The sequence below is a fragment of the Salvelinus namaycush genome, chromosome 41, assembly GCF_016432855.1.
Source record: "Salvelinus namaycush isolate Seneca chromosome 41, SaNama_1.0, whole genome shotgun sequence".
Classification (NCBI taxonomy): domain Eukaryota; kingdom Metazoa; phylum Chordata; class Actinopteri; order Salmoniformes; family Salmonidae; genus Salvelinus; species Salvelinus namaycush.
Window position 1 is genome coordinate 8,993,780 of NC_052347.1, and position 19,997 is coordinate 9,013,776.

Here is a 19,997-nt window from a genome sequence, read left to right on the forward strand (position 1 = left end):
AATTATGTTAGCACAGCTGAAAACTGTTGTGCTGATTAAAGAAGCAATAAAACTGGCCTTCTTTAGACTAGTTAAGGCTGGGGCCTCCCACTCCTCTTTCTATTCTGGTTAGAGCCAGTTTGTGCTTTTCAGTGAAGGGAGTAGTACACAGCATTGTACGAGATCTTCAGTTACTTGGCAATTACTTGCATGGAATAGCCTTCATTTCTCAGAACAAGAATAGACTGAGGAGTTTCTGTCACACCCTGGCCTTTGTTATATTGATTTTCTTTATTAGTTTAGTTAGGTCCGGGTGTGACATGGGGGATGTTTGTGTGTTTTGTCTAGTTTAGGGTGTGTGTATTGTTTAGGGGGGTTTTGTAGAAATGTATGGGGTTGTGTTCAGTGTAGGTGTTTAGGAAAGTCTATGGTTGCCTGGTTTGGTTCTCAATCAGAGACAGCTGTTTATTGTTGTCTCTGATTGGGAGCCATATTTAAGGCAGCCATAGACAATTACCCACAAACACCTAAAGCCTATGTTCTATGTTGCATGTGTGCACTTAGTTCGTTTTAGCTTCACAATCGTTTGTTTTTGTTCGTTTAGTAAGTGTTTGTTTTTCTTCATTAAAAGAAGATGTATTTTTTCCACGCTGCGCCTTGGTCCACTCATTCGTCTCATAACGATCGTGACAGTTTCAGAAGAAAGTTCTTTGTTTCTGGCCATTTTGAGCCTGTAATCGAACCCACAAATGCTGATGCTCCAGATACTCAACTAGTCTAAAGAAGGCAAGTTTTATTGCTTCTTTAATCAGTACAACAGTTATCAGCTGTGCTAACATAATTGCAAAAGGGTTTTCTAATGATCCATTAGCCTTTTAAAATTATAAACTTGGATTAGCTAACACAACGTGCCATTGGAACACAGGAGTGATGGTTGCTGATAATGGGCCTCTGTACACCTATGTAGATATTCCATAAAAAATCTGCTGTTTCCAGCTACAATAGTCATTTACAACATTAACAATGTCTACACTGTATTTCTGATCAATTTGATGTTATTTTAATGGACAGAAAATGTGCTTTTCTTTCAAAAACAAGGACATTTCTAAGTGACCCCAAACTTTTGAACGGTGGTGTATACGATATAACAATTATATAACATTACAAAACAGCTCAGGGACCAACCAGTGGAGGGATCAGCTGAAGCCCTCCCAGATCCTGGAGAACCTGGCCAGACTGAGAGGGATCCCTTCACCCCGCACCTCTGCTGACAGCAGCACTCTCTCCTTCGAGGGGAGAGACTACAGCCTGCAGGACTTTGGTACAGAACACCACTAAGTAGCAAACCACACGTTGTTAACTTGAGGGATCACTTTAGACCTCCATGTAAACCATCCATTTCAATGGGAGATTTGCCCAATAAGTTAGTATTCAACCATCTGAGGTACATACAGTTCTATTAGAGGAGTTCCACAGATAAAGCAGAAAGAATATTACTTCTTTAAAAAAAAAAAAATACATTTGGCATTTGGCGTTTTACTTCAACCACAACATAGTGAATGTGTTAGTCATCAGAACGTCAATCCAAACTTCTGTCTCCTGACTGAGTTGTGTGTCCTGTCGCTAGAGGCCAACAAAGTCATCCACCAGCACCTGGGTCCAGCCAGGGAGAGGATGGCCCTGCATGTCCTCAGTAAACAGGGTCTGGTGCCAGAGCATGTGGAAACCAGGACTCTCTACAGTACTTACCAACCTACACTGTCCCAGGTTAGTACCTTTTCCCCTTTTTCCTGATAACATGTTTTAATAGCCTTCATTGTAAGCCATTGTAAATGTTTATAAGTGCTTCATAAAGTTTATAAGCATGTCAAAAAATGCATTTAGAAATAATGAAATGCTTATAGTTTATAATAGTCATTATAAAGTGTTTCCTTATTGCCCTCATGAAACGTCCAAACATTGTACTGCATTATCAGGCCACATTATCCAAGAAAAAAAGAATAAATGTCTACATGAAGTGTTTGTTTGTTGTGTGACAACATGACATTGTCTAGAGCAGTGCTTCTCAAAGCTCTCCTCGGGGACCCCCAGACGTTTCACCATTTTGTTGTAGCTCTGAACTAGCACACCTGATTCAAGCAGTAAGGGCTGGATGTTGATGTTGACAAGTTGAATCAGCTTTGCTAGCTCTGGGGGGTCCCCAAGGAGAGATTTGAGAAAGGCTGGTCTAGAGAATACTTACCAATTGTATTGGCTCTCACTCTCCCCATCGTTAGGGAAAGATTCAGATGTGGGTGGACATCTTCCCCAAGAGCCTGGGTTTACTGGGACCTCCCTGCCACATTACTCCACGCCAAGCCAAGAAGTGAGGGCCTTTATTACATTCATTAAAAAATAAAGACCCTGCACAGTCAAAATCCTATTTTTCATATTTGGATGAAACCAGATCAAAGTAGGATGACCAAAGTATGAGAATGACTGGTGCTGGTACATTAATGAAGTTTGATCATACACTTACTGGCTTCCTCCTCTGTGTTAAAAACTTGAACTCAGGAGGCGGGGTTAATTGAGGCTTTATGTGACTGTCACGGTTGTCGTAAGAACTGGACCAAGGCGCAGCGTACGTAGAGTTCCACATCTTTATTTCCAAGTGAAACTTCCGCAAAACACAAACAATAAACGAACCAAGAATCGTGACTAAGTGGTGCACAAACACAAAACAAACAATCAATATCCCACAAAACACAGGTGGGGAAATAGCTACCTAAATATGATCCCCAATCAGAGGCAACGATAAACAGCTGCCTCTAATTGGGAACCACATTAGCACCAACATAGAAATTAATATACTAGATCACCCCCTAGTCACGCCCTGACCTACTACACCATAGAGAACCAAGGGCTCTCTATGGTCAGGGTGTGACATCACATACATTTTTATTCACCTCCTTTTAATAGACCAATGGTAACGTCTTATTCTCTTACCTAATTTAAATAAGTACCACCTTGCAACCATCATCGCGGAGGGGAGCAGTTTACATAGCTAGCTAGCTAGTCTATTGGTGCCAAAATTTGACTGCAGGGTGTCAGCAAATATAATTACTGTTTTCCCCTATTTATCTACAGCAACGTTACTTACAGGTTTCCTCTTTCATTTGTGTCTGGTGTTAGCTAGTTAATGGCTAGCTAGGTCATCAGCTAGCATGGGGAAAAAAGGTGGAATGGTCGTTCAAAACTCCTACGCAGTTGTCATGTCAACACATCTGTCAGTGCTGCTGCGAACTGCAACAGAAGAGGCATGCCAAATAGGAGATGTGACTTGTAAAACAATTACTTGGTCCTAAGTAAGTCTCAAGTCTTAGCACTCAAGTCCCAAGTCAAGTCCCAAGTCAAGACAGGCAAGTCCGAGTCAAGTCTCAAGTCCTAAACGTTGAGTTTCGAGTCCTAAACAAGTCATAATGTGCTCTTCACCAAATGTAATACCATTTCATATTTTTAACAAGAGTAATAGTTAGTATATTACATTTACGCAACTCATGAATGCTTTAAAAAAATATGAATTTATTGCTTTCCAAATAAACCTTATATTTCCATGGCGATCGACTATCGAGGATCACTATGGGGCGCAATCGGGCGATGTAGGCTTGTACACAATCGCCCAACCTTAACACATACACACACACCCTCTCTGTGTATGGTTACAGTAGACTTACGTATGTCAATGGTTTTAGGAACAGCAGTTACATCAGGCAGGATTTAGGCTACCAACTGCCTAGCCAGTTGAAGCTCAATCTTGGGTGCAATGATCACGTTCCCGCACTGACTGACTGTGTGGAGGCTCATTGATTTAACGTTACATTAGCCTACATGCTACACTAGCAAAGTTATAAATTATATAGCTGTCGGCTATATTAGCCACGACTTACCGTTCTTTGTGCAGCTTCAAATGTCGAACAAAGTTGGAAGTTGTTGCGCCTCCGTCTGTAATTTTCTTCCCACATGTTTTGGAAGTTGCAATCCGTTTTTTGTTGATACAGCATAGTCTTTATATCTGAAAATAATAATTTGGGGTATCGTCTTTCCAAGGGCTTCATCTGAATTTACCCACCAACGTTCCTCTCCACTGCCCCGCACAACTTTTTCTCAGCTGGCACAATTTGATTGGCTGCTGTCCGATTCAAACTGTAATCCGTTAAATGAAGAGTTGATGCGCTGCACACATTTTTTTATAGCATCATTTTTAATATTTGGGCTTGGGGAAGTTATCAAGTAAGTTCGAGTCAAAGGGCTCAAGTTAAGTCACGAGTTATTGGTGTCAAAGTCGAGTTGCAAGTCATCATATTTGTGACTCGAGTCTGATTCGAGTCCAAGTCATGTGACTCGAGTCCACACCTCTGCAAGATAATAATTGATAGTCATGGTTTATGAACATGGTCTCGCAGTCAAGGTGCCTTCGGGAGGTATTCAGACCCCTTTACTTTTTCTACATTTTGTTACGTTACAGCCTTGTTCTAAAATGTATTTAATAAAACAAACTATTTCCTTAGCAATCTACATACAATACCCGATAAGGACAAAGCCAAAACAGGTATTACATTTTTTGGGCAAATGTATTAAAAATAAAAAAACAGATACTTATTTACATAAGTATTCTGACCACTTGCTATGAGACTTGATATTGAGCTCAGGTGCATCCTATTTCCATTGATCATCCTTGAGATGTTTCTACAACTTGATTGGAGTCCACCTGTGGTAAATTCAATTGATTGGACATGATTTGGAAAGGCATGTCAGAGCAAAAACCAAGCCATGAGGTCCAAGGAATTGTCCATAGAGCTCTGACACAGGACTGTGTCGAGGCACAGATCTGGGGAAGGGTACCAAAACATTTCTGCAACATTGAAGGTCCCTAAGAACACAGTGGTCTCCATCATTCTTAAATGGAAGAAGTTTGGAACCACAAAGACTCTTCCTAGAGCTGGACTCGGTCAGGGAGGTGGTCACTGACAGAGCTCTAGAGTTCCTCTGTGGAGATTGGAGAACCTTCCAGAAGGACAACCATCTCTGCAGCACTCCACCAATCAGGCCTTTATGGTAGAGTGGCCAGACAGAAGCCACTCCTCAGTAAAAGGCACATGGCAGCCCGTTTGGGAGTTTGCCAAAAGGCACCTAAAGACTCTCAGACCATGAGAAACAAGATTCTCTGTTCTGATGAAACCAAGTTTGAACTCTTTGGCCTGAATGCCAAGCGTCACGTCTGGAGGAAACCTGGCACCATCCCTACGGTGAAGCATGGTGGTGGCAGCATCATGCTGTGGGGATGTTTTTCTGCGGCAGGGTCTGAGAGACTAGTCAGGATCGAGGCAAAGATGAACGGAGTAAAGTAAAGAGAGATCCTTGAAGAAAAGCGCTCAGGACCTCAGATTGGGGCGACGGTTCACCTTCCAACAGGACAACGAGCCTAAGCACACAGCCAAGACAATGCAGGATTGGCTTCGGGACAAGTCTCTGAATGTCTTTGAGTGGCCCAGCCAGAGCCCGGAGTTCAACCCGATCTAACATCTCTGGAGAGACCTGAAAATAGCTGTGTACCAACGCTCCCCATCCAACCTGACAGAGCTTGAGAGGATCTGCAGAGAAGAATGTGAGAAACTCCCCAAATACAGGTGTGCCAAGCTTGTAGCATCATCCCAAGAAGACACAAGGCTGTAGTTGCTGCCAAAAGTGCTTCAACAAAGTACTCAGTAAAGGGTCTGAATACTTAGTTAAATGTGATATTTCTGTTTTTTATTTGTAATAAATTAGCAAAAACTTCAACAACAAAAAAGTATTTGTCATTATGGGTTATTGGGGGGTATTATCAATTTTAGAACAAGGCTGTAACCTAACAAAAAGTGAAGGGGTCTGAATACTTTCCGAAGGTACTGTTTATATATATATATATATATTCTATGAGGTGTACCCAGACCTCACCCCGTCCAGTTTCAAATGAAATATGAACTATATAGCTAGCTTGATAAATCAGTGCTGACAATTCCATCTTGGCTAGCTAACTCAATTATACAGGCATCATTATGTATATATATTGATGCTGTTACAATAACCAAACAGTTGGAAAAACAAATCATTTGTGAAACCATCATGTGATGTATGACAGGATTGGATGTTGCATACAACTTCAATGCTGTTTGAGTTGCTTGGATGATCTCACTGCAACACTGCTCACTGTGTCCAAGTTTCATGACATAGGTGTTTCAAAGAACTGTCAGTCAAGGTGAGCTCCCTATCCACTCCGGCTATTAGCTCTCCACCCACTCAGCCTGTCTTTTCACCATTACTGATCGTTAGACACGAGAGAACATATATTTTGGCTATTTTAAATGGGAATCAGGATGACTGTGCGTGAATTGTGTCAATCTCATAGACTGTCAGTTCTTGCATTCTCAGCTCTGCTTATGAATTTGCGTAGTTACATCCCCATCTCATACCTTTACATTTACCAAAGAAAGTGGCAGTGTTAGGTTGTTTATTGAAATTGAGCCTTTAAGTGTATGATATTTTTCAACAGGTACTTCATGCGGGCTATCGTCTGGAACACCACTGATGTCATACTAGATGAGACCAGCATCACCGGAGAGAGTATGAGTGACATTTACGTCAAAGGGTACGGCAGAGCATGATTGGCTACTCAATGGTACAGTATTGAGTGATTGGCTACTCATACGGATCATACTGTATTACTGATCAAGCTAGGGTTGTAAACCCTACATTTTAAGTGTGCAAAAAAGAAGTGAAAACAATGTGCACAGCTGTCCATCTACTTTAGATCTAGGTGCTGGTTCTAGCAGGAAAACCTAGGTGTCCAAAACAAATGTAAAAAAATACACACAAGTAAAGACACAACCAACTTTGACTTCATAATTATGTTGAAATGTTTTCATTGCAGAGTGCATGAGAGTGTACCCCATTGCCGACTCGACTGGTGGCGTACACAACAGTAAACAGGGAATTGATAGAGAAATAATGATGTATGGTTGATCGAGTTAATAGGCGCTAGAACAGTGGTGTCAAACTCATTTTGCCCTGAAGGCCACATATGAGGTCTGGAGGGACGCACTGAATATTTGTTATATTTCCTTGCCGTCAAAATTAGCAAAAAATAGTGCTCTATCCATTGTTTGGGAATTTGTGATGCTCCCTGACTGTCTAGCTTTCATTTTGGTGATTATAAGCGAGCTGGAAACAGTCAAGAAACTGTATGAATGTAGGCCCATTATCATTACTACACTGTTTCAATTTGGTTTTAGTCATTTTAAAGTATATTTATTTACAGATGGATGCCTGGTATGGAACAGGACAAGCAGAAGACAGACGTCCATTACAGATCCCTGGATGGTGACGGCAACTTCAATTGGCGATTCGTCTTTGGCTTTGACTACCTGCCCGCAGAGCAACTGTGTCTCGTTTCCAGGAAAGTGCGTTTGAAGAGATTTATTGTATTATTTATTGCCTTTATTTGACTATAATAATGATATACCCCATTTAGCAGACACTTTTATCCAAAGCGATTTAGTCAAGTGTGTTGTGCATACATTTAATGTATGGGTGGTACCAGGAATCAAACCCACTATTCTGGTGTTGCAAGTGCCATGCCCTACCAACTGAGCTAACACATTCTCTTTTACAGTTACGACCTAAAGTGAAGCATTTTGACAAATTAAGTTGACCGTAAACAATAGTTTCAGAAATGTATATGTTGGGCAGATGTTGAGCTCCAGACTTCCAAATGTGTTTGTTTGGTTTGTTGTCAGGAGCATTTTTGGAATCTGGACCAAACCGAGTTTCGGACCCCCCCAAAGTTGATCGTCCAGATTTGGGACAATGACAAATTCTCACTGGATGACTACCTGGGTAAGATACATTTATTTCCTCTGATCTAAACTAACTGATACAAAGTGTTTCTCTTTTTCTCATCACCGGATGTCTCCAAAAATCTGACTGACTGACTGGTTAACTCATTGAATTAATTTATGTTTATTGTCCATCAAAACAATAACAAGAAACATCCATCAGCATCTGAAAACCAATCTTCAACCCAGGTCTGCAGTACATAACATATAATGGTGAATAGGAAATGTGGGAAGGAAACAGTGATATAAAGGGATTGCTAATGCAGTTTGTGTTGTATTTGGGACACAGGCACAGTCGAGCTGGACCTGCTTCATCTGATCCCCCCTGCCAAGACCCCTGAGAAATGCAGTCTGAAAATGTTACCAGGGGTTACAGGCTCCACACCTTCCAAACAACCAACGCCCAACTCTCTGTTCTCCCAGAAGTCTGTGCGGGGCTGGTGGCCCTGTATGATTGAGCAGGACGGGAAGCACATCCTGGGTGTAAGTCCTGTTGTAGTGAAACTGAGAGAAAAAATAGCAAATTCTAAGTTAATTTTCCCATTTTGCCATGAATACAGAAAATATTTCAATTCTGCCATGGGGCAGAGAGAATATTTTGCAGTTTTCAAGCTAATTTACCACAATTCTAAACAAAATTTTGCCATGTTCATACGATACCTGGATTAGAGCGACTAACAAAATTGTAATTTAGCAGACGTTTTTTAACCAGAGCGACTTACAGGAGCTCAACTCAAGGGCATGTCAGATTTTTCGCCTAGTCAGCTCTGGTATTTGAAACAGCGACCTTTCGGATACTGGCCACTCTCTTAACCGCTAGACTACCTTTGTGCCCCCAAAATCAATGGAGGAACACAACCAAATTAAAAAATTGCACCTTGTGTTTTCTACTATTTTAATTCACAACGTAAGTTGAGACCCTGACACCGACCTAGCGTCCGCTTATGTTGATTATCGGTAGGGCCGGCCCTGTGGACAACACACACACATGGACAGGACGCACCACACACACCAACCTTTCCCTTTGGGAATTTACTGTAACTGTGGTATGTGGTTGTCATACCTAGCTACCTTAAGATGAAGGAAAGCCTCTCTGGATAAGACTAAGATGTAAATGTAAAATAAGTTAATACAGATTTCCTCAAAATAAATTCTTATGGTGGATCATGTGTCATTGTGGATGAATTTATAACCAGAAATGCCTGCTCATAGGTGACAGTATTTAGTCACTTTGATCCTTTGCACAGTATTGATAAACATAATGACGTGAAATGGATGTCTGAAGTCACAAGCTTTAGGGCTAAATATGTCTATAGATCACAGAGAAGATGGATGAGAAAGTCTGTGGAGTGTTTATGACTGTCTCTGTGTTCCCATAGGGGAAAGTGGAGATGACCCTGGAAATAGTGGAAGAGGGGGAGGTAGAAGAGAGGCCTGCTGGGAAGGGCCGGGACGAACCCAACATGAACCCCAAACTAGACTTTCCCAAGTAAGACAACATCCACAAGTCACCTTTCAACCACCTATGACAATAACATTGTAGCTTGTACATTGTAAGTAGAATGTTTTAACATACAAACTACATAGCGCTATAACATTCACTAACAACACGGCACCCAATAAGAGTCTACATTTCAAACTGGGCTTGCCTAGGCTTACCCCCTAAAAAAATGTGTTTTGTTTCTCTCCCCATACAGTCGCCCCGACACTTCCTTCTTCTGGTTCACCAGTCCATGCAAGACCATGAGGTTCATCATATGGCGCAGATTCAAATGGATCTTCATTGGTTTGATAGTCCTCCTGCTTGTGCTCTTGTTCCTTGGGATCCTGCTGTACTCCCTACCAGTAAGATATATGTCCTTGTAATCTATAATACGAATATGTCTATGCCACTTAGAAGACACACTCATCCATAGCAACTATAGTGAGTACATAGTGCATACATTTGTTGTGTTTGTATGTGATTCACTCATATAGTGTAAACAGGCAACGTGCATCATTCCTTTGATATGATGAATTGCAACATAATATGGTCGAATTAATCATAACTGCATTTATTTTATCTGATAATAGAGTGCAATATTGCAATAATTCCACTCCATAAATGCATCCTGCATATGAATATAACAGAGGATTTAAGCTTACTTTAAATAAAAGTCAAAGATGTGTTTTATTAATTAAATCTTTTCTCTTGCCTCTCCAGAACTACATCTCGATGAAAATTGTGAAGCCTTTCTCTTAGGAGTTACTCTACGGGGCAGATGAGTACTATGCCCGTCTTCGTCCAAGGGATAAGGCGACAGAAGTCTTGACACTCAGGCCCTCACAAACTCTATGCAATGTATTCCTATCAGCGTTGTCTTCAGAGTTGCATGCATTATTTACATTTTTACACTTTATCAATCAAGGCTACACTTCACTTGCATTAAATACTGTAGCTACACAGCCCTTTTAATTGTACTGTACTTGTACTGTTCTTATCTGTCTGTATTTCCCTGAAATACCGAAAGCAAAAGGAAAGGGAAAGGGGGTACCTAGTTAGTCGCAAAACTGAATGCATTCAACCGATAATGTGTCTTCTGCATTTAATCAAATGCTATTTTGTATGCATGCTTTACTAACCCTAATATAGAGATTTTGTCATCACTGACAGAACGAACTACTAACAACAAACACTGTTGTTGTGGCTTCAAACAATGTCCCAACATTCTAATAAGCCACTTCCTTAGACACCGTACAAACAATGTCCCAACATTCTAATAAGCCACTTCCTTAGACACCGTACAAACAATGTCCCAACATTCTAATAAGCCACTTCCTTAGACACCGTACAAACAATGTCCCAACATTCTAATAAGCCACTTCCTTAGACACCGTACAAAGAAGGTCCCAACATTCTAATAAGCCACTTCCTTAGACACCGTACAAAGAAGGTCCCAACATTCTAATAAGCCACTTCCTTAGACACCATACAAACAATGTCCCAACATTCTAATAAGCCACTTCCTTAGACACCGTACAAAGAAGGTCCCAACGCATTTCCAAGAAAGGGCATGAGATAATGTCTTGGTTGCAACAAAAATCCCATTTAATTTACACACAGATTGTCTAGGTATGTCATACAGTCCGGGTAAGTCCAGGTATGTCACACATAAAAAATTAAGCATGGTTTCCATGTAAGCATAGACAGTTTTACTATAAATATTAATTGGGATCTAACTCAAAAAGGTACACAAAATGATTAAGGTAAAATAGATGATTGTTTTGACATCAAAAGGTAAATCCAAAGGTATTAATCCACAAATGAAACAGTATTAATCACTCTAGTTTTTGGAAGGCATTTTTCTAGCGGGCTTCTATCCCGTTCTAATTCGGTTCCACCATAGAGGTAAAAAGAAGGCTCATCATTGTATCTGTGCTATAATGGCTTCTGAGACAGGATGGGCAGTGCAATTGAGGGGTATCTCCATTTTAAAGTAACTGTCCAGTGATACTCTCACTTTTAAAATGTAATGTTCTGATAACTCATACCCAAATAATGTTGTTGGCTCATCCTATACTCTTTTGTGGCCAAAGCAGAAATTGGAGAAAAAACACTTAAAAATCCCAACCTCAAACTTGTATCTCAAACAGAAAAAAATGCTTGCTATTTCCTCATAGAGGATGATGACATCCTCCTGACGAGGATGAGCTGGCCAATCAGTGGTCTACTCACATTAATATTGGACAGTTACTTTAAAGTAGTCAATTTCTTATTCTACATTTATGAGTCAGTAAACAAACTAAAAGGGTGCGTACTGCCACCTGGAGTGTGTTGTCTGAACAGGTATAAAGCCAAGGTTGGTGATTTACTGCCAGCTGCAGTTCTGGAATGTTTCCTCAGGAGTATAATTCATTGGCTGATCCTTCCTTAATTTAACCCATAGGAAGTCCCAAACAGTTGACTACTTTAAAATGGTGAAAGCCCTCAATGGCAATGTTCATGCTGAAACAGGTTCTATCCATCCAGAGTCCTCTTTCTACCTCTATGGGTTCCACTGACACATCTTCGCTTTAACCCATTATATTTCCATATAAACAGTTTCCATACTGTGAATAATAACTTTAACATATTTTCTTTTCACATAGAAAATGGCTCTAACAACTGTTGTGTTAATATTTCATTCATATCAATAGGCTTTTCTATGTTTTAATAAAGAACAATGATTATGTACAACAGTGGCGGTTGCGGATTTACTGTAAATGTTTCTCTCCACACTGATCCTGAAGGCAGCGTTTTAGATCACTTACTGACACCTGGCTGGTGTAGCGGTAGTTCCACAGCCCTGCGGCACACATGGCTAAAAGTGTTCATATAGGTTTGAATCTGGCCTACTGCCCTTTGTCACTACCATAGATTGTGTTTGTATACTGTGTCAGTACTCAATCAATCAGTAGACAATTCCACCAATTTATCGATTGGCTGAATGATCTATTGGCTGACTTTCAGCAAACTCAAGTCAGGCAAAGCACATTAATTTGTATTGGTGATTCTACAGAAGTGGTTTAAATTGCTGTCCCCTATCAAAGTACTATTAAAAAAAAACAGATAAGTCTTCAAACATTTATTTATTTACTTTGAAATGTATTTATATCATAATATATTCAAATTAATTCCAGGGCAATTACAAACATTGTTAAATTAATATAGTACAAAGTCATTGTTTAAATACCCATTCCTATTGAGAGGTGGCTGTTCCACACCCTGACTCCTAAAATTCATGTTTGAAAATAAAGCAATTAAAGATTTTTGTAACACTTTTATCAAATCTTGAGTTAGTTAGTATTATTACATTGAAAGATACTGATCTAATTAGTACACTCTTAGAAAAAAGGGTTCCAAAGGGGTTATTTGCGGAGGGACATGGTTGTACCAAGAACCATTTACATCTGAAGAACCCTTTTGGAAGAACCTAGAACCTTTTTCATCCTAAGAACCGCTTTTCGAAAGAAAGGGTTCTTTAATGATTTTTTTGGTCTTTGGAAGGCAAGAGGGTTCTACTGTACATAGAACCCTTCTGAACTAAATAAGCTTTTAAATAGTGCCTAAGCATTAGTGTTTACCTCAGGGTTTAAACTTTAACATCAGGAGTTTGAGTTATCTGATAGGGGTGGGAATGTTTTAAACTGTACCTACAGTATACTCCCAGTCGGTATTAGATAGAATGTTTCGGCCCCACCCGCTATGTGGTTACCCCATTGTCTCACCTCAAAAACACCACCTTTTTGCTACCGACCAGAACATGAATATAGCCAAGACCAACTAACACAAACAAACTGACTATATGAAACGAGTTAAATACTTTACCTGTGATTAAATGTGTTCCACACACATAGCTACGTGTAGACTACTTGGACACCGAGTTCTCACATTTTCCCACTCTCCCACACTGAATAGCCTGAAGCCACAGCGCTCTTCTCGCAGTATCTATTTCCCTACATGGGAGCATTGCGAACTGTTTGTCATAATTTTTGACATAGTTACCTGTACAACAACACAGCATCTTTTCGGCATGTTTTGTTATTTCTGTATAACAGAAAATTGATGATGAAGTTGGCTCTTTTACAATGGGGGTCAATGGGAAATAATTTTTGTTTCCCCCAATTTGTGGGTGTGATCGAGGGGAATGACTTCTTATGGCGTGAATATCGACCATTGAGTATATGGGAATATTTGTACATGTATCTGGTATACCTGATGTGTCTGGTATTCCTTTCTGTCAGGTAGTTTTTAAACCAATTACATGCAGCCTGATCCAGGCCTATGATCTGGTCTAAAGCCAGATTGATGAACATTTACACTACATTTCTTAGATAAGAAAGTTCTTAGTTGAGAGTTACCGGTCTAACAGAACACGGAGGGTGTTCTTTAATAGTAGCCTCTCCAACAAAATCCAGGTAGAATCAGGCATTCCCCAGGGCAGCTGTCTAGGCCCCTTAATCTTTACTAATGACCTGCCACTGGCTGAGTAAAGCCTGTGTCTTTATGTATGTGGATGACTCAACACTATGCACGTCAGCAAGTTAAATCACTGCAACACTTAAAGAGCTGCAGTCAGTTTCAGAATGGGTGGAAGTAATAAGCTAGTCCTAAATATTTCAAAAACTAAAAGCATTGTATTTGGGACAAATCATTCACTAAACCCTAAACCTCAACTAAATCTTGCAATGAATAATGTGGAAATTGAGCAAGTTGAGGAGACTAAACTGCTTGGAGTAACCCTGGATTGTAAACTTATGGTCAAAACATATTGATGCAACAGTAGCTAAGAAGGGAGGTCTGTCCATAAGAGGTCTGTCCATAATAAAGCGCTGCTCTGCCTTCTTAACAACAAGGCCAGCAGCAGGCCGTGCAACTCAGTCACCCTCAAAAACTAAGGGAATGCAGGTGACAAGTTTAGATCTGCATATTATGCACATTGAAACGCATTGGGCTTATTCAGGACAGATTTTTGGCGACAGTGAGCCCTCTCGCCTCGCCTCTTCCTCTCTGCTGAAACTAGTGAGCGAAACAGCGCCCCTCTGTCTTACTATATGTAGCCCATGTATCTGAAGCTGTCTGCCCAGAAACAGTATGACATGCCATACTCCTTCTGTCCAGACAGCATCAGATACATGGTCTACACATACGGAGACAGAGGGGGGCTGTTTCGCTCGCTCGGATGCTTTATCTGAGATCATAAATCCGGCCCTAGCTATTCGGTGGCACAAGTGGGGACACTTCAGGCTGAGGAGTAAGTTTCACACATCCCCATGTGCAACGTTCATCCCTTGAAATTTACCGAACAGCGACCCCCAGGCAACAGCGACCCCCAACCACTGTAAAGGACATCACGCTGCTTGCTTAGCAAGTACCACTTCCTCTTGATTCCAGTTATGGGTAGCTGCAGCCCAATATGGCGACCGGAGTATTGGCGGGTGGGTGTGTCAGAAGGAGTGGGTTTATGGAAAGCAAATCAGCTAATTGTGCAGATTTGTTGACATTCAAGAACGTTTTGCTTCGAGTCGATAAGCCGGCGAGCGACCAGTGTTGATACACGCTTGTGTCGCCGGCGGTAGCTAACGTGCCCATTTCTTCACTCACATGATTTTATTTCAAGTAGGATAGCAGCCTACACAAGAAATAACTAATATTGATAACCATCTAGTTGTCACCTTGATACCTAACCTACATGCAGTCTACTACTCAACGAGGAGAGTATAAACGGCAACACCAGGACACAACTACTCTTCGCTCTCTCTTGACAAGCACTACTGTCTGGCAACGGCGTGGGCATCGGCATGGGATATCATGGTGACAGTCACAGAAGCACATGCATGCAGTAACAATACAGTCACCATACCAGTCACACACCCCCCTCAGAGCATTATGTATTATTCTGTATGTAAATCCTAGACACTCAATTTAGTATGTTATGTTACGTTTGCAATGGTTACATAAGACAGATGGCAAAAACGAAAGTAGGGTGGGTGGTCAGATTTCCATACAGAATAAAAGGAAATGCTCTGAGACCAGGTTGTGGAGAGCTACCCTTGTGTAGGTTGTCACTGCCACCCAGGGCTGTAGGGTTGCAGAAGTGCTGCCATAGCTTGATGCTGCTCCCTCACTTTTTTTGATTTGAGAATACGCAGAGCTGCATGGTAAAATAATTTGTGGAAAATATATTCTGATAAATTCTAATTAGGCCTAACTACCACCAAAATTCCATGAAAACGATAGAATGACAAACCAAATATATATGTAGGCAATAGCAGCCTATGAGTATGTAGCCTAAATGGTGGTTTCTTCCCTGAATGCTTTCTCTATGGCGGTGGCACGAATGATGAACTGTAGGCGTGTGTGCAGAGACAAGTCGGTCAGAGGCTTGACCACTTTCAGTGGGCCAAATCCGACATAACAAGAACAGCCATAGACAGAAAACTGCTCAAACAGACTTGTACAACACACATGAACTCGCCCTACTGTCCAAGTGCTTAGCTTACAGAAACGTACCACCTCTATTGCATATGCTGACAAACAGCCTGGTCTCAGAGCATTTCGATTATTCTGTGCGGAAATCCGTGACACTCCATTTAGTATGACATTACGTTTGGTATGGTTACATAAGACAGATGATTGCTTAAGGCTAAAGTAGGGTGTTGGTCGGAGTAGATGGGTGGGTGTATAGCGCGAACGTCTAGCAACCCAAAGATTGCGAGTTCGAATCTCATCACGGTCAAGTTAAGCATTTTAGCAACTTTTCAACTATTTACAACTTTTTAGCTCACTTTTCAACTACTTAGCATGTTAACTAACCGTAACCCCAACCATTTAACCCAACTCCTAAACTTAACCCTCACCCTAAATCCTATCCTAGCTAAAGTGAGCCACCAAGCTAGAATTCATAACAGATCATACGTTTTGAAAATTGATAACATATTATACGTTTTGCAAATTTGTAACATATTGTACATTTTGCAAATTCGCAACATATAATACGAATGTTAATTCATAACATATCATACAAAATGGGGGATTTACATCCACAACTTAATGCATACTATACTAAATGTATGTATTTCTTTAACGAGTCGAACACGAAGGATTTACTTCAGACACCCGACAAGGCCCAAATTCTCGTAATTCGCATGAAGAAGAGACGGAGATGTCGGGGAGCCTTGTAAGGATCCGACGGTGAGTGAGTAATCTGTCTTTACCATCAGTCCTATTAGCCAACGCGCAATCATTGGATAATACAAATGGATGAGCTCCGATCAAGACTATCCTACCATAAAACATAAAAAACTGTAATATCATATGTTTCATCGAGTTGTGGCTGAATGACGACATGGATAACATACAGCTGGCTGGGTTTTCGGTCCCTCTGCAAGATAGAACAGCTGCCTCCAGTAAGACAAGGAGTGATGGTCTGTGTCTATTTGTAAATAACAGCTGGTGCACAAAATCTAATATTAAGGAAATCTCAAGGTTTTGCTCGCCTGAGGTAGAGTGTCTCATGATAAGCTGTAGACCACACTATTTACGTATCTGTCTATTTACCACCACAAACCAATGCTAGCACTAAGACGGCATTGAACGAGCTGTACAAGGCCATAAGCAAACAAGAAAAGGCTCATCCAGAGGCAGCGCTCCTACTGGCCGGGGACTTTAATGCAGGGAAACTTAAATCAGGTTTTACATCATTTCTACCAACATGTTACATGTGCAACCAGAGGAAAAAATCTCTAGACCACCTTTAGAGACTAGTATAAAGCTCTCCCTCGCCCTCCATTTGGCAAATCTGACCATAACTCTATCCTCCTGATTCATGCTTACAAGCACAAACTAAAGCAGGAAGTACCAGTGACTCGCTCAATAAGGAAGTGGTCAGATGACGCAGATGCTAAGGTACAGGACTGTTTTGCTAGCACAGACTGGAATATATTCCGGGATTCTTCCGATGGCATTGAGGAGTACAGCGCTGGCTACATCAATAAGTTTATTGATGAAGTCGTCCCAACAGTGACCGTACGTACATACCCCATCCAGATGCCATGGATTACAGGCAACATGCCCATTGAGCTAAAGGTTAGAGCGGGACTCTAACCCAGACGCTTAATAGAAATCCCGCTATGCCCTTTGACGAACCATCAAACAGGCAAAGCGTCAATACAGGACTAAGACTGAACTCTACTACACCGGCTCCGACGCTCGTCGGATGTGGCTGGGCTTGCAAACTATTACGGACTACAAAAGAAAGCACAGCTGTGAGCTGCCCTGTGACATGAGCTTACCAGACGAGCTACATAACGTCTATGCTTGCTTCGAGGCAAGCAACACTGAAGCACGCATGAGAGCATCAGCTGTTCCGGACGACTGCGTGATCACGCTCTCCGTAGCCGATGTGAGTAAGACCTTTAAACAGGTCAACAGACCTTTAAACCAGGACGTGTACTCCGAGCATGCGCTGACCAACTGACAAGTGTCTTCACTGACATTTTCACCCTGTCCCTGACCGAGTCTGTAATACCAACATGTTTCAAGCAGACCACCATAGTCCCTGTGCCCATAAACACCAAGGTAACCTGCCTAAGTGACTACCGACCCGTAGCACTCACGTCTGTAGCCATGAAGTGCTTTGAAAGGCTGGTCATGGCTCACATCAACACCATTATCCCAGAAACCCTAGACCCACTCCAATTTTCATACCGCCCCAACAGATTCACAGATGGTGCAATCTCTATTGAACTCCACACTTCCCTTTCCCACCTGCACAAAAGGAACACCTATGTGAGAATGCTATTCATTGACTAAAGCTCAGCGTTCAACACCATAGTGCCCTCAAAGCTCATCACTAAGCAAAGGGCCCTCGGAGTAAACACCTCTCTCTGCAACTGGATCCTGGACTTCCTAACGGGCCGCCCCCAGGTGGTAAGGGTAGATAACAACACATCTGCCACGCTGATCCTCAACACGGGGGCCCATTAGGGGTGCATGCTCAGTCTCCTCCTGTACTCCCTGTTCACCTATGACTGCATGGCCAAGCAAGACTCTAACACCATCATTAAGTTTGCAGACGACACAACAGTGGTAGGCCTGATCACCGACAATGATGAGACAGCCTATAGGGAGGAGGTCAGAGACCTGGCAGTGTGGTGCCAGGATAACAACCTCTCCCTCAACGTGATCAAGACAAAGGAGATGATTGTGGACTACAGGAAAAGGAGGACCGAGCACGTCCCCATTCTCATCAACGGGACTGTAGTGGAGCAGGTTGAGAGCTTCAAGTTCCTTGGTGTCCACATCACCAACAAACTATCATGGTCCAAACACACTAAGACAGTCGTGAAGAGGGAAAGACAACGTCTATTCCCCCTCAGGACACTGAAAAGAGCATCCTGACTGGCTGCATCACTGCCTGGTATGGCAACCGCTCGGCCTCCGACCGCAAGGCACCACAGAGGGTAATATGCGTACGGCCCAGTACATCACTGGGGCCAAACTTCCTGCCATCCAGGACCTCTATACCAGGCGGTGTCAGTGGAAGGCCCTAAAAATTGGTAACGACTTCAGCCACCCTGGTCATAGACTGTTCTCTCTGCTACCGCACGTCAAGCTGTACCGGAGCGCCAAGTCTAGGTCCAAAATGCTTCTTAACAGCTTCTATGCCCAAGCCATAAGACTCCTGAACAGCTAATCAAATGGCTACCCAGACTATTTGCATTTCCCCCCCCTCTTTTACGCTGCTGCTACTCTCTGTTTATTATCTATGCATAGTCACTTTAACTCTTCCTACATGTACATATAACATCAAATACCTCGACTAACCGGTGCCTCCCCACATTGACTCTGTACCGGTACCCCCTGTATATAGCCTCGCTATTGTTATTTTACTGCTGCTTTTGAATTATTTGTTACTTTTATTTTCAATTTTTTACTTATCTATTTTTTACTTAACACTTATTTTCTTAAAACTGCATTGTTGTTTAAGGGATTGGACGTAAGCATTTCACTGTAATGTCTACACCTGTTGTAATTCAGCGCATTTGACAAATACAATTTGATTTGATTACTCGGCTCTCAGCTGAGTCATTGTTTTGCAGGCCAGGAATGTCAGTATAACCTCTCCCTGCTAACTATTTGTTTAATTTAAACAACATTGCTCCATAATGTTACAGTATTAGCTAAACCAGTTCAGTTTATTAGTAGTATACAAATGTTTGTTGGCACCGAAAGAAAGGAAAATGTTGTGAGTCTGGTAAAATAATCTGTAGTATTGTGTAGGCTGTAGCAATATTTTATGAGTTAGCTATGATTTGAAGTAAGTTGATCTAGCTGTCTTATTTTGTATTTGTTCAATGCCTCTGTCACGCCCTGACCATAGATTGCTTTCTATGTTTCTATGTTTTGTTTGGTCAGGGTGTGATGTTGGTGGGCATTCTATGTTGTATGTCTAGATTCTCTGTTTCTATGTGTTTGGTCTAGTATGGTTCTCAATCAGAGGCAGGTGTCAGTTGTTGTCTCTGATTGGGAGCCATATTAAGGTAGCCTGTTTTTCATTTTTGTTTTGTGGGTGGTTGTTTCCTGTG

The 19,997-nt window shown here is 41.6% G+C and overlaps 1 protein-coding gene across 1 annotated transcript in view; it reads left to right on the top strand.

Moving 5' to 3' along the window:
- LOC120033985 (myoferlin-like) overlaps positions 1 to 12,101 on the top strand; it is a 67,688-nt gene extending 55,587 nt beyond the window's left edge. Inside the window, exons 43-52 of the mRNA XM_038980386.1 lie at positions 1,152 to 1,300; positions 1,607 to 1,746; positions 2,256 to 2,344; positions 6,548 to 6,643; positions 7,313 to 7,454; positions 7,791 to 7,890; positions 8,179 to 8,372; positions 9,269 to 9,378; positions 9,587 to 9,734; positions 10,093 to 12,101. Coding sequence (XP_038836314.1) covers positions 1,152 to 1,300; positions 1,607 to 1,746; positions 2,256 to 2,344; positions 6,548 to 6,643; positions 7,313 to 7,454; positions 7,791 to 7,890; positions 8,179 to 8,372; positions 9,269 to 9,378; positions 9,587 to 9,734; positions 10,093 to 10,131 — 1,207 coding nt within the window. The 3' untranslated portion in view covers positions 10,132 to 12,101. The remainder of the gene's footprint in view (positions 1 to 1,151; positions 1,301 to 1,606; positions 1,747 to 2,255; positions 2,345 to 6,547; positions 6,644 to 7,312; positions 7,455 to 7,790; positions 7,891 to 8,178; positions 8,373 to 9,268; positions 9,379 to 9,586; positions 9,735 to 10,092) is intronic.
- Positions 12,102 to 19,997: the final 7,896 nt, after the last annotated feature.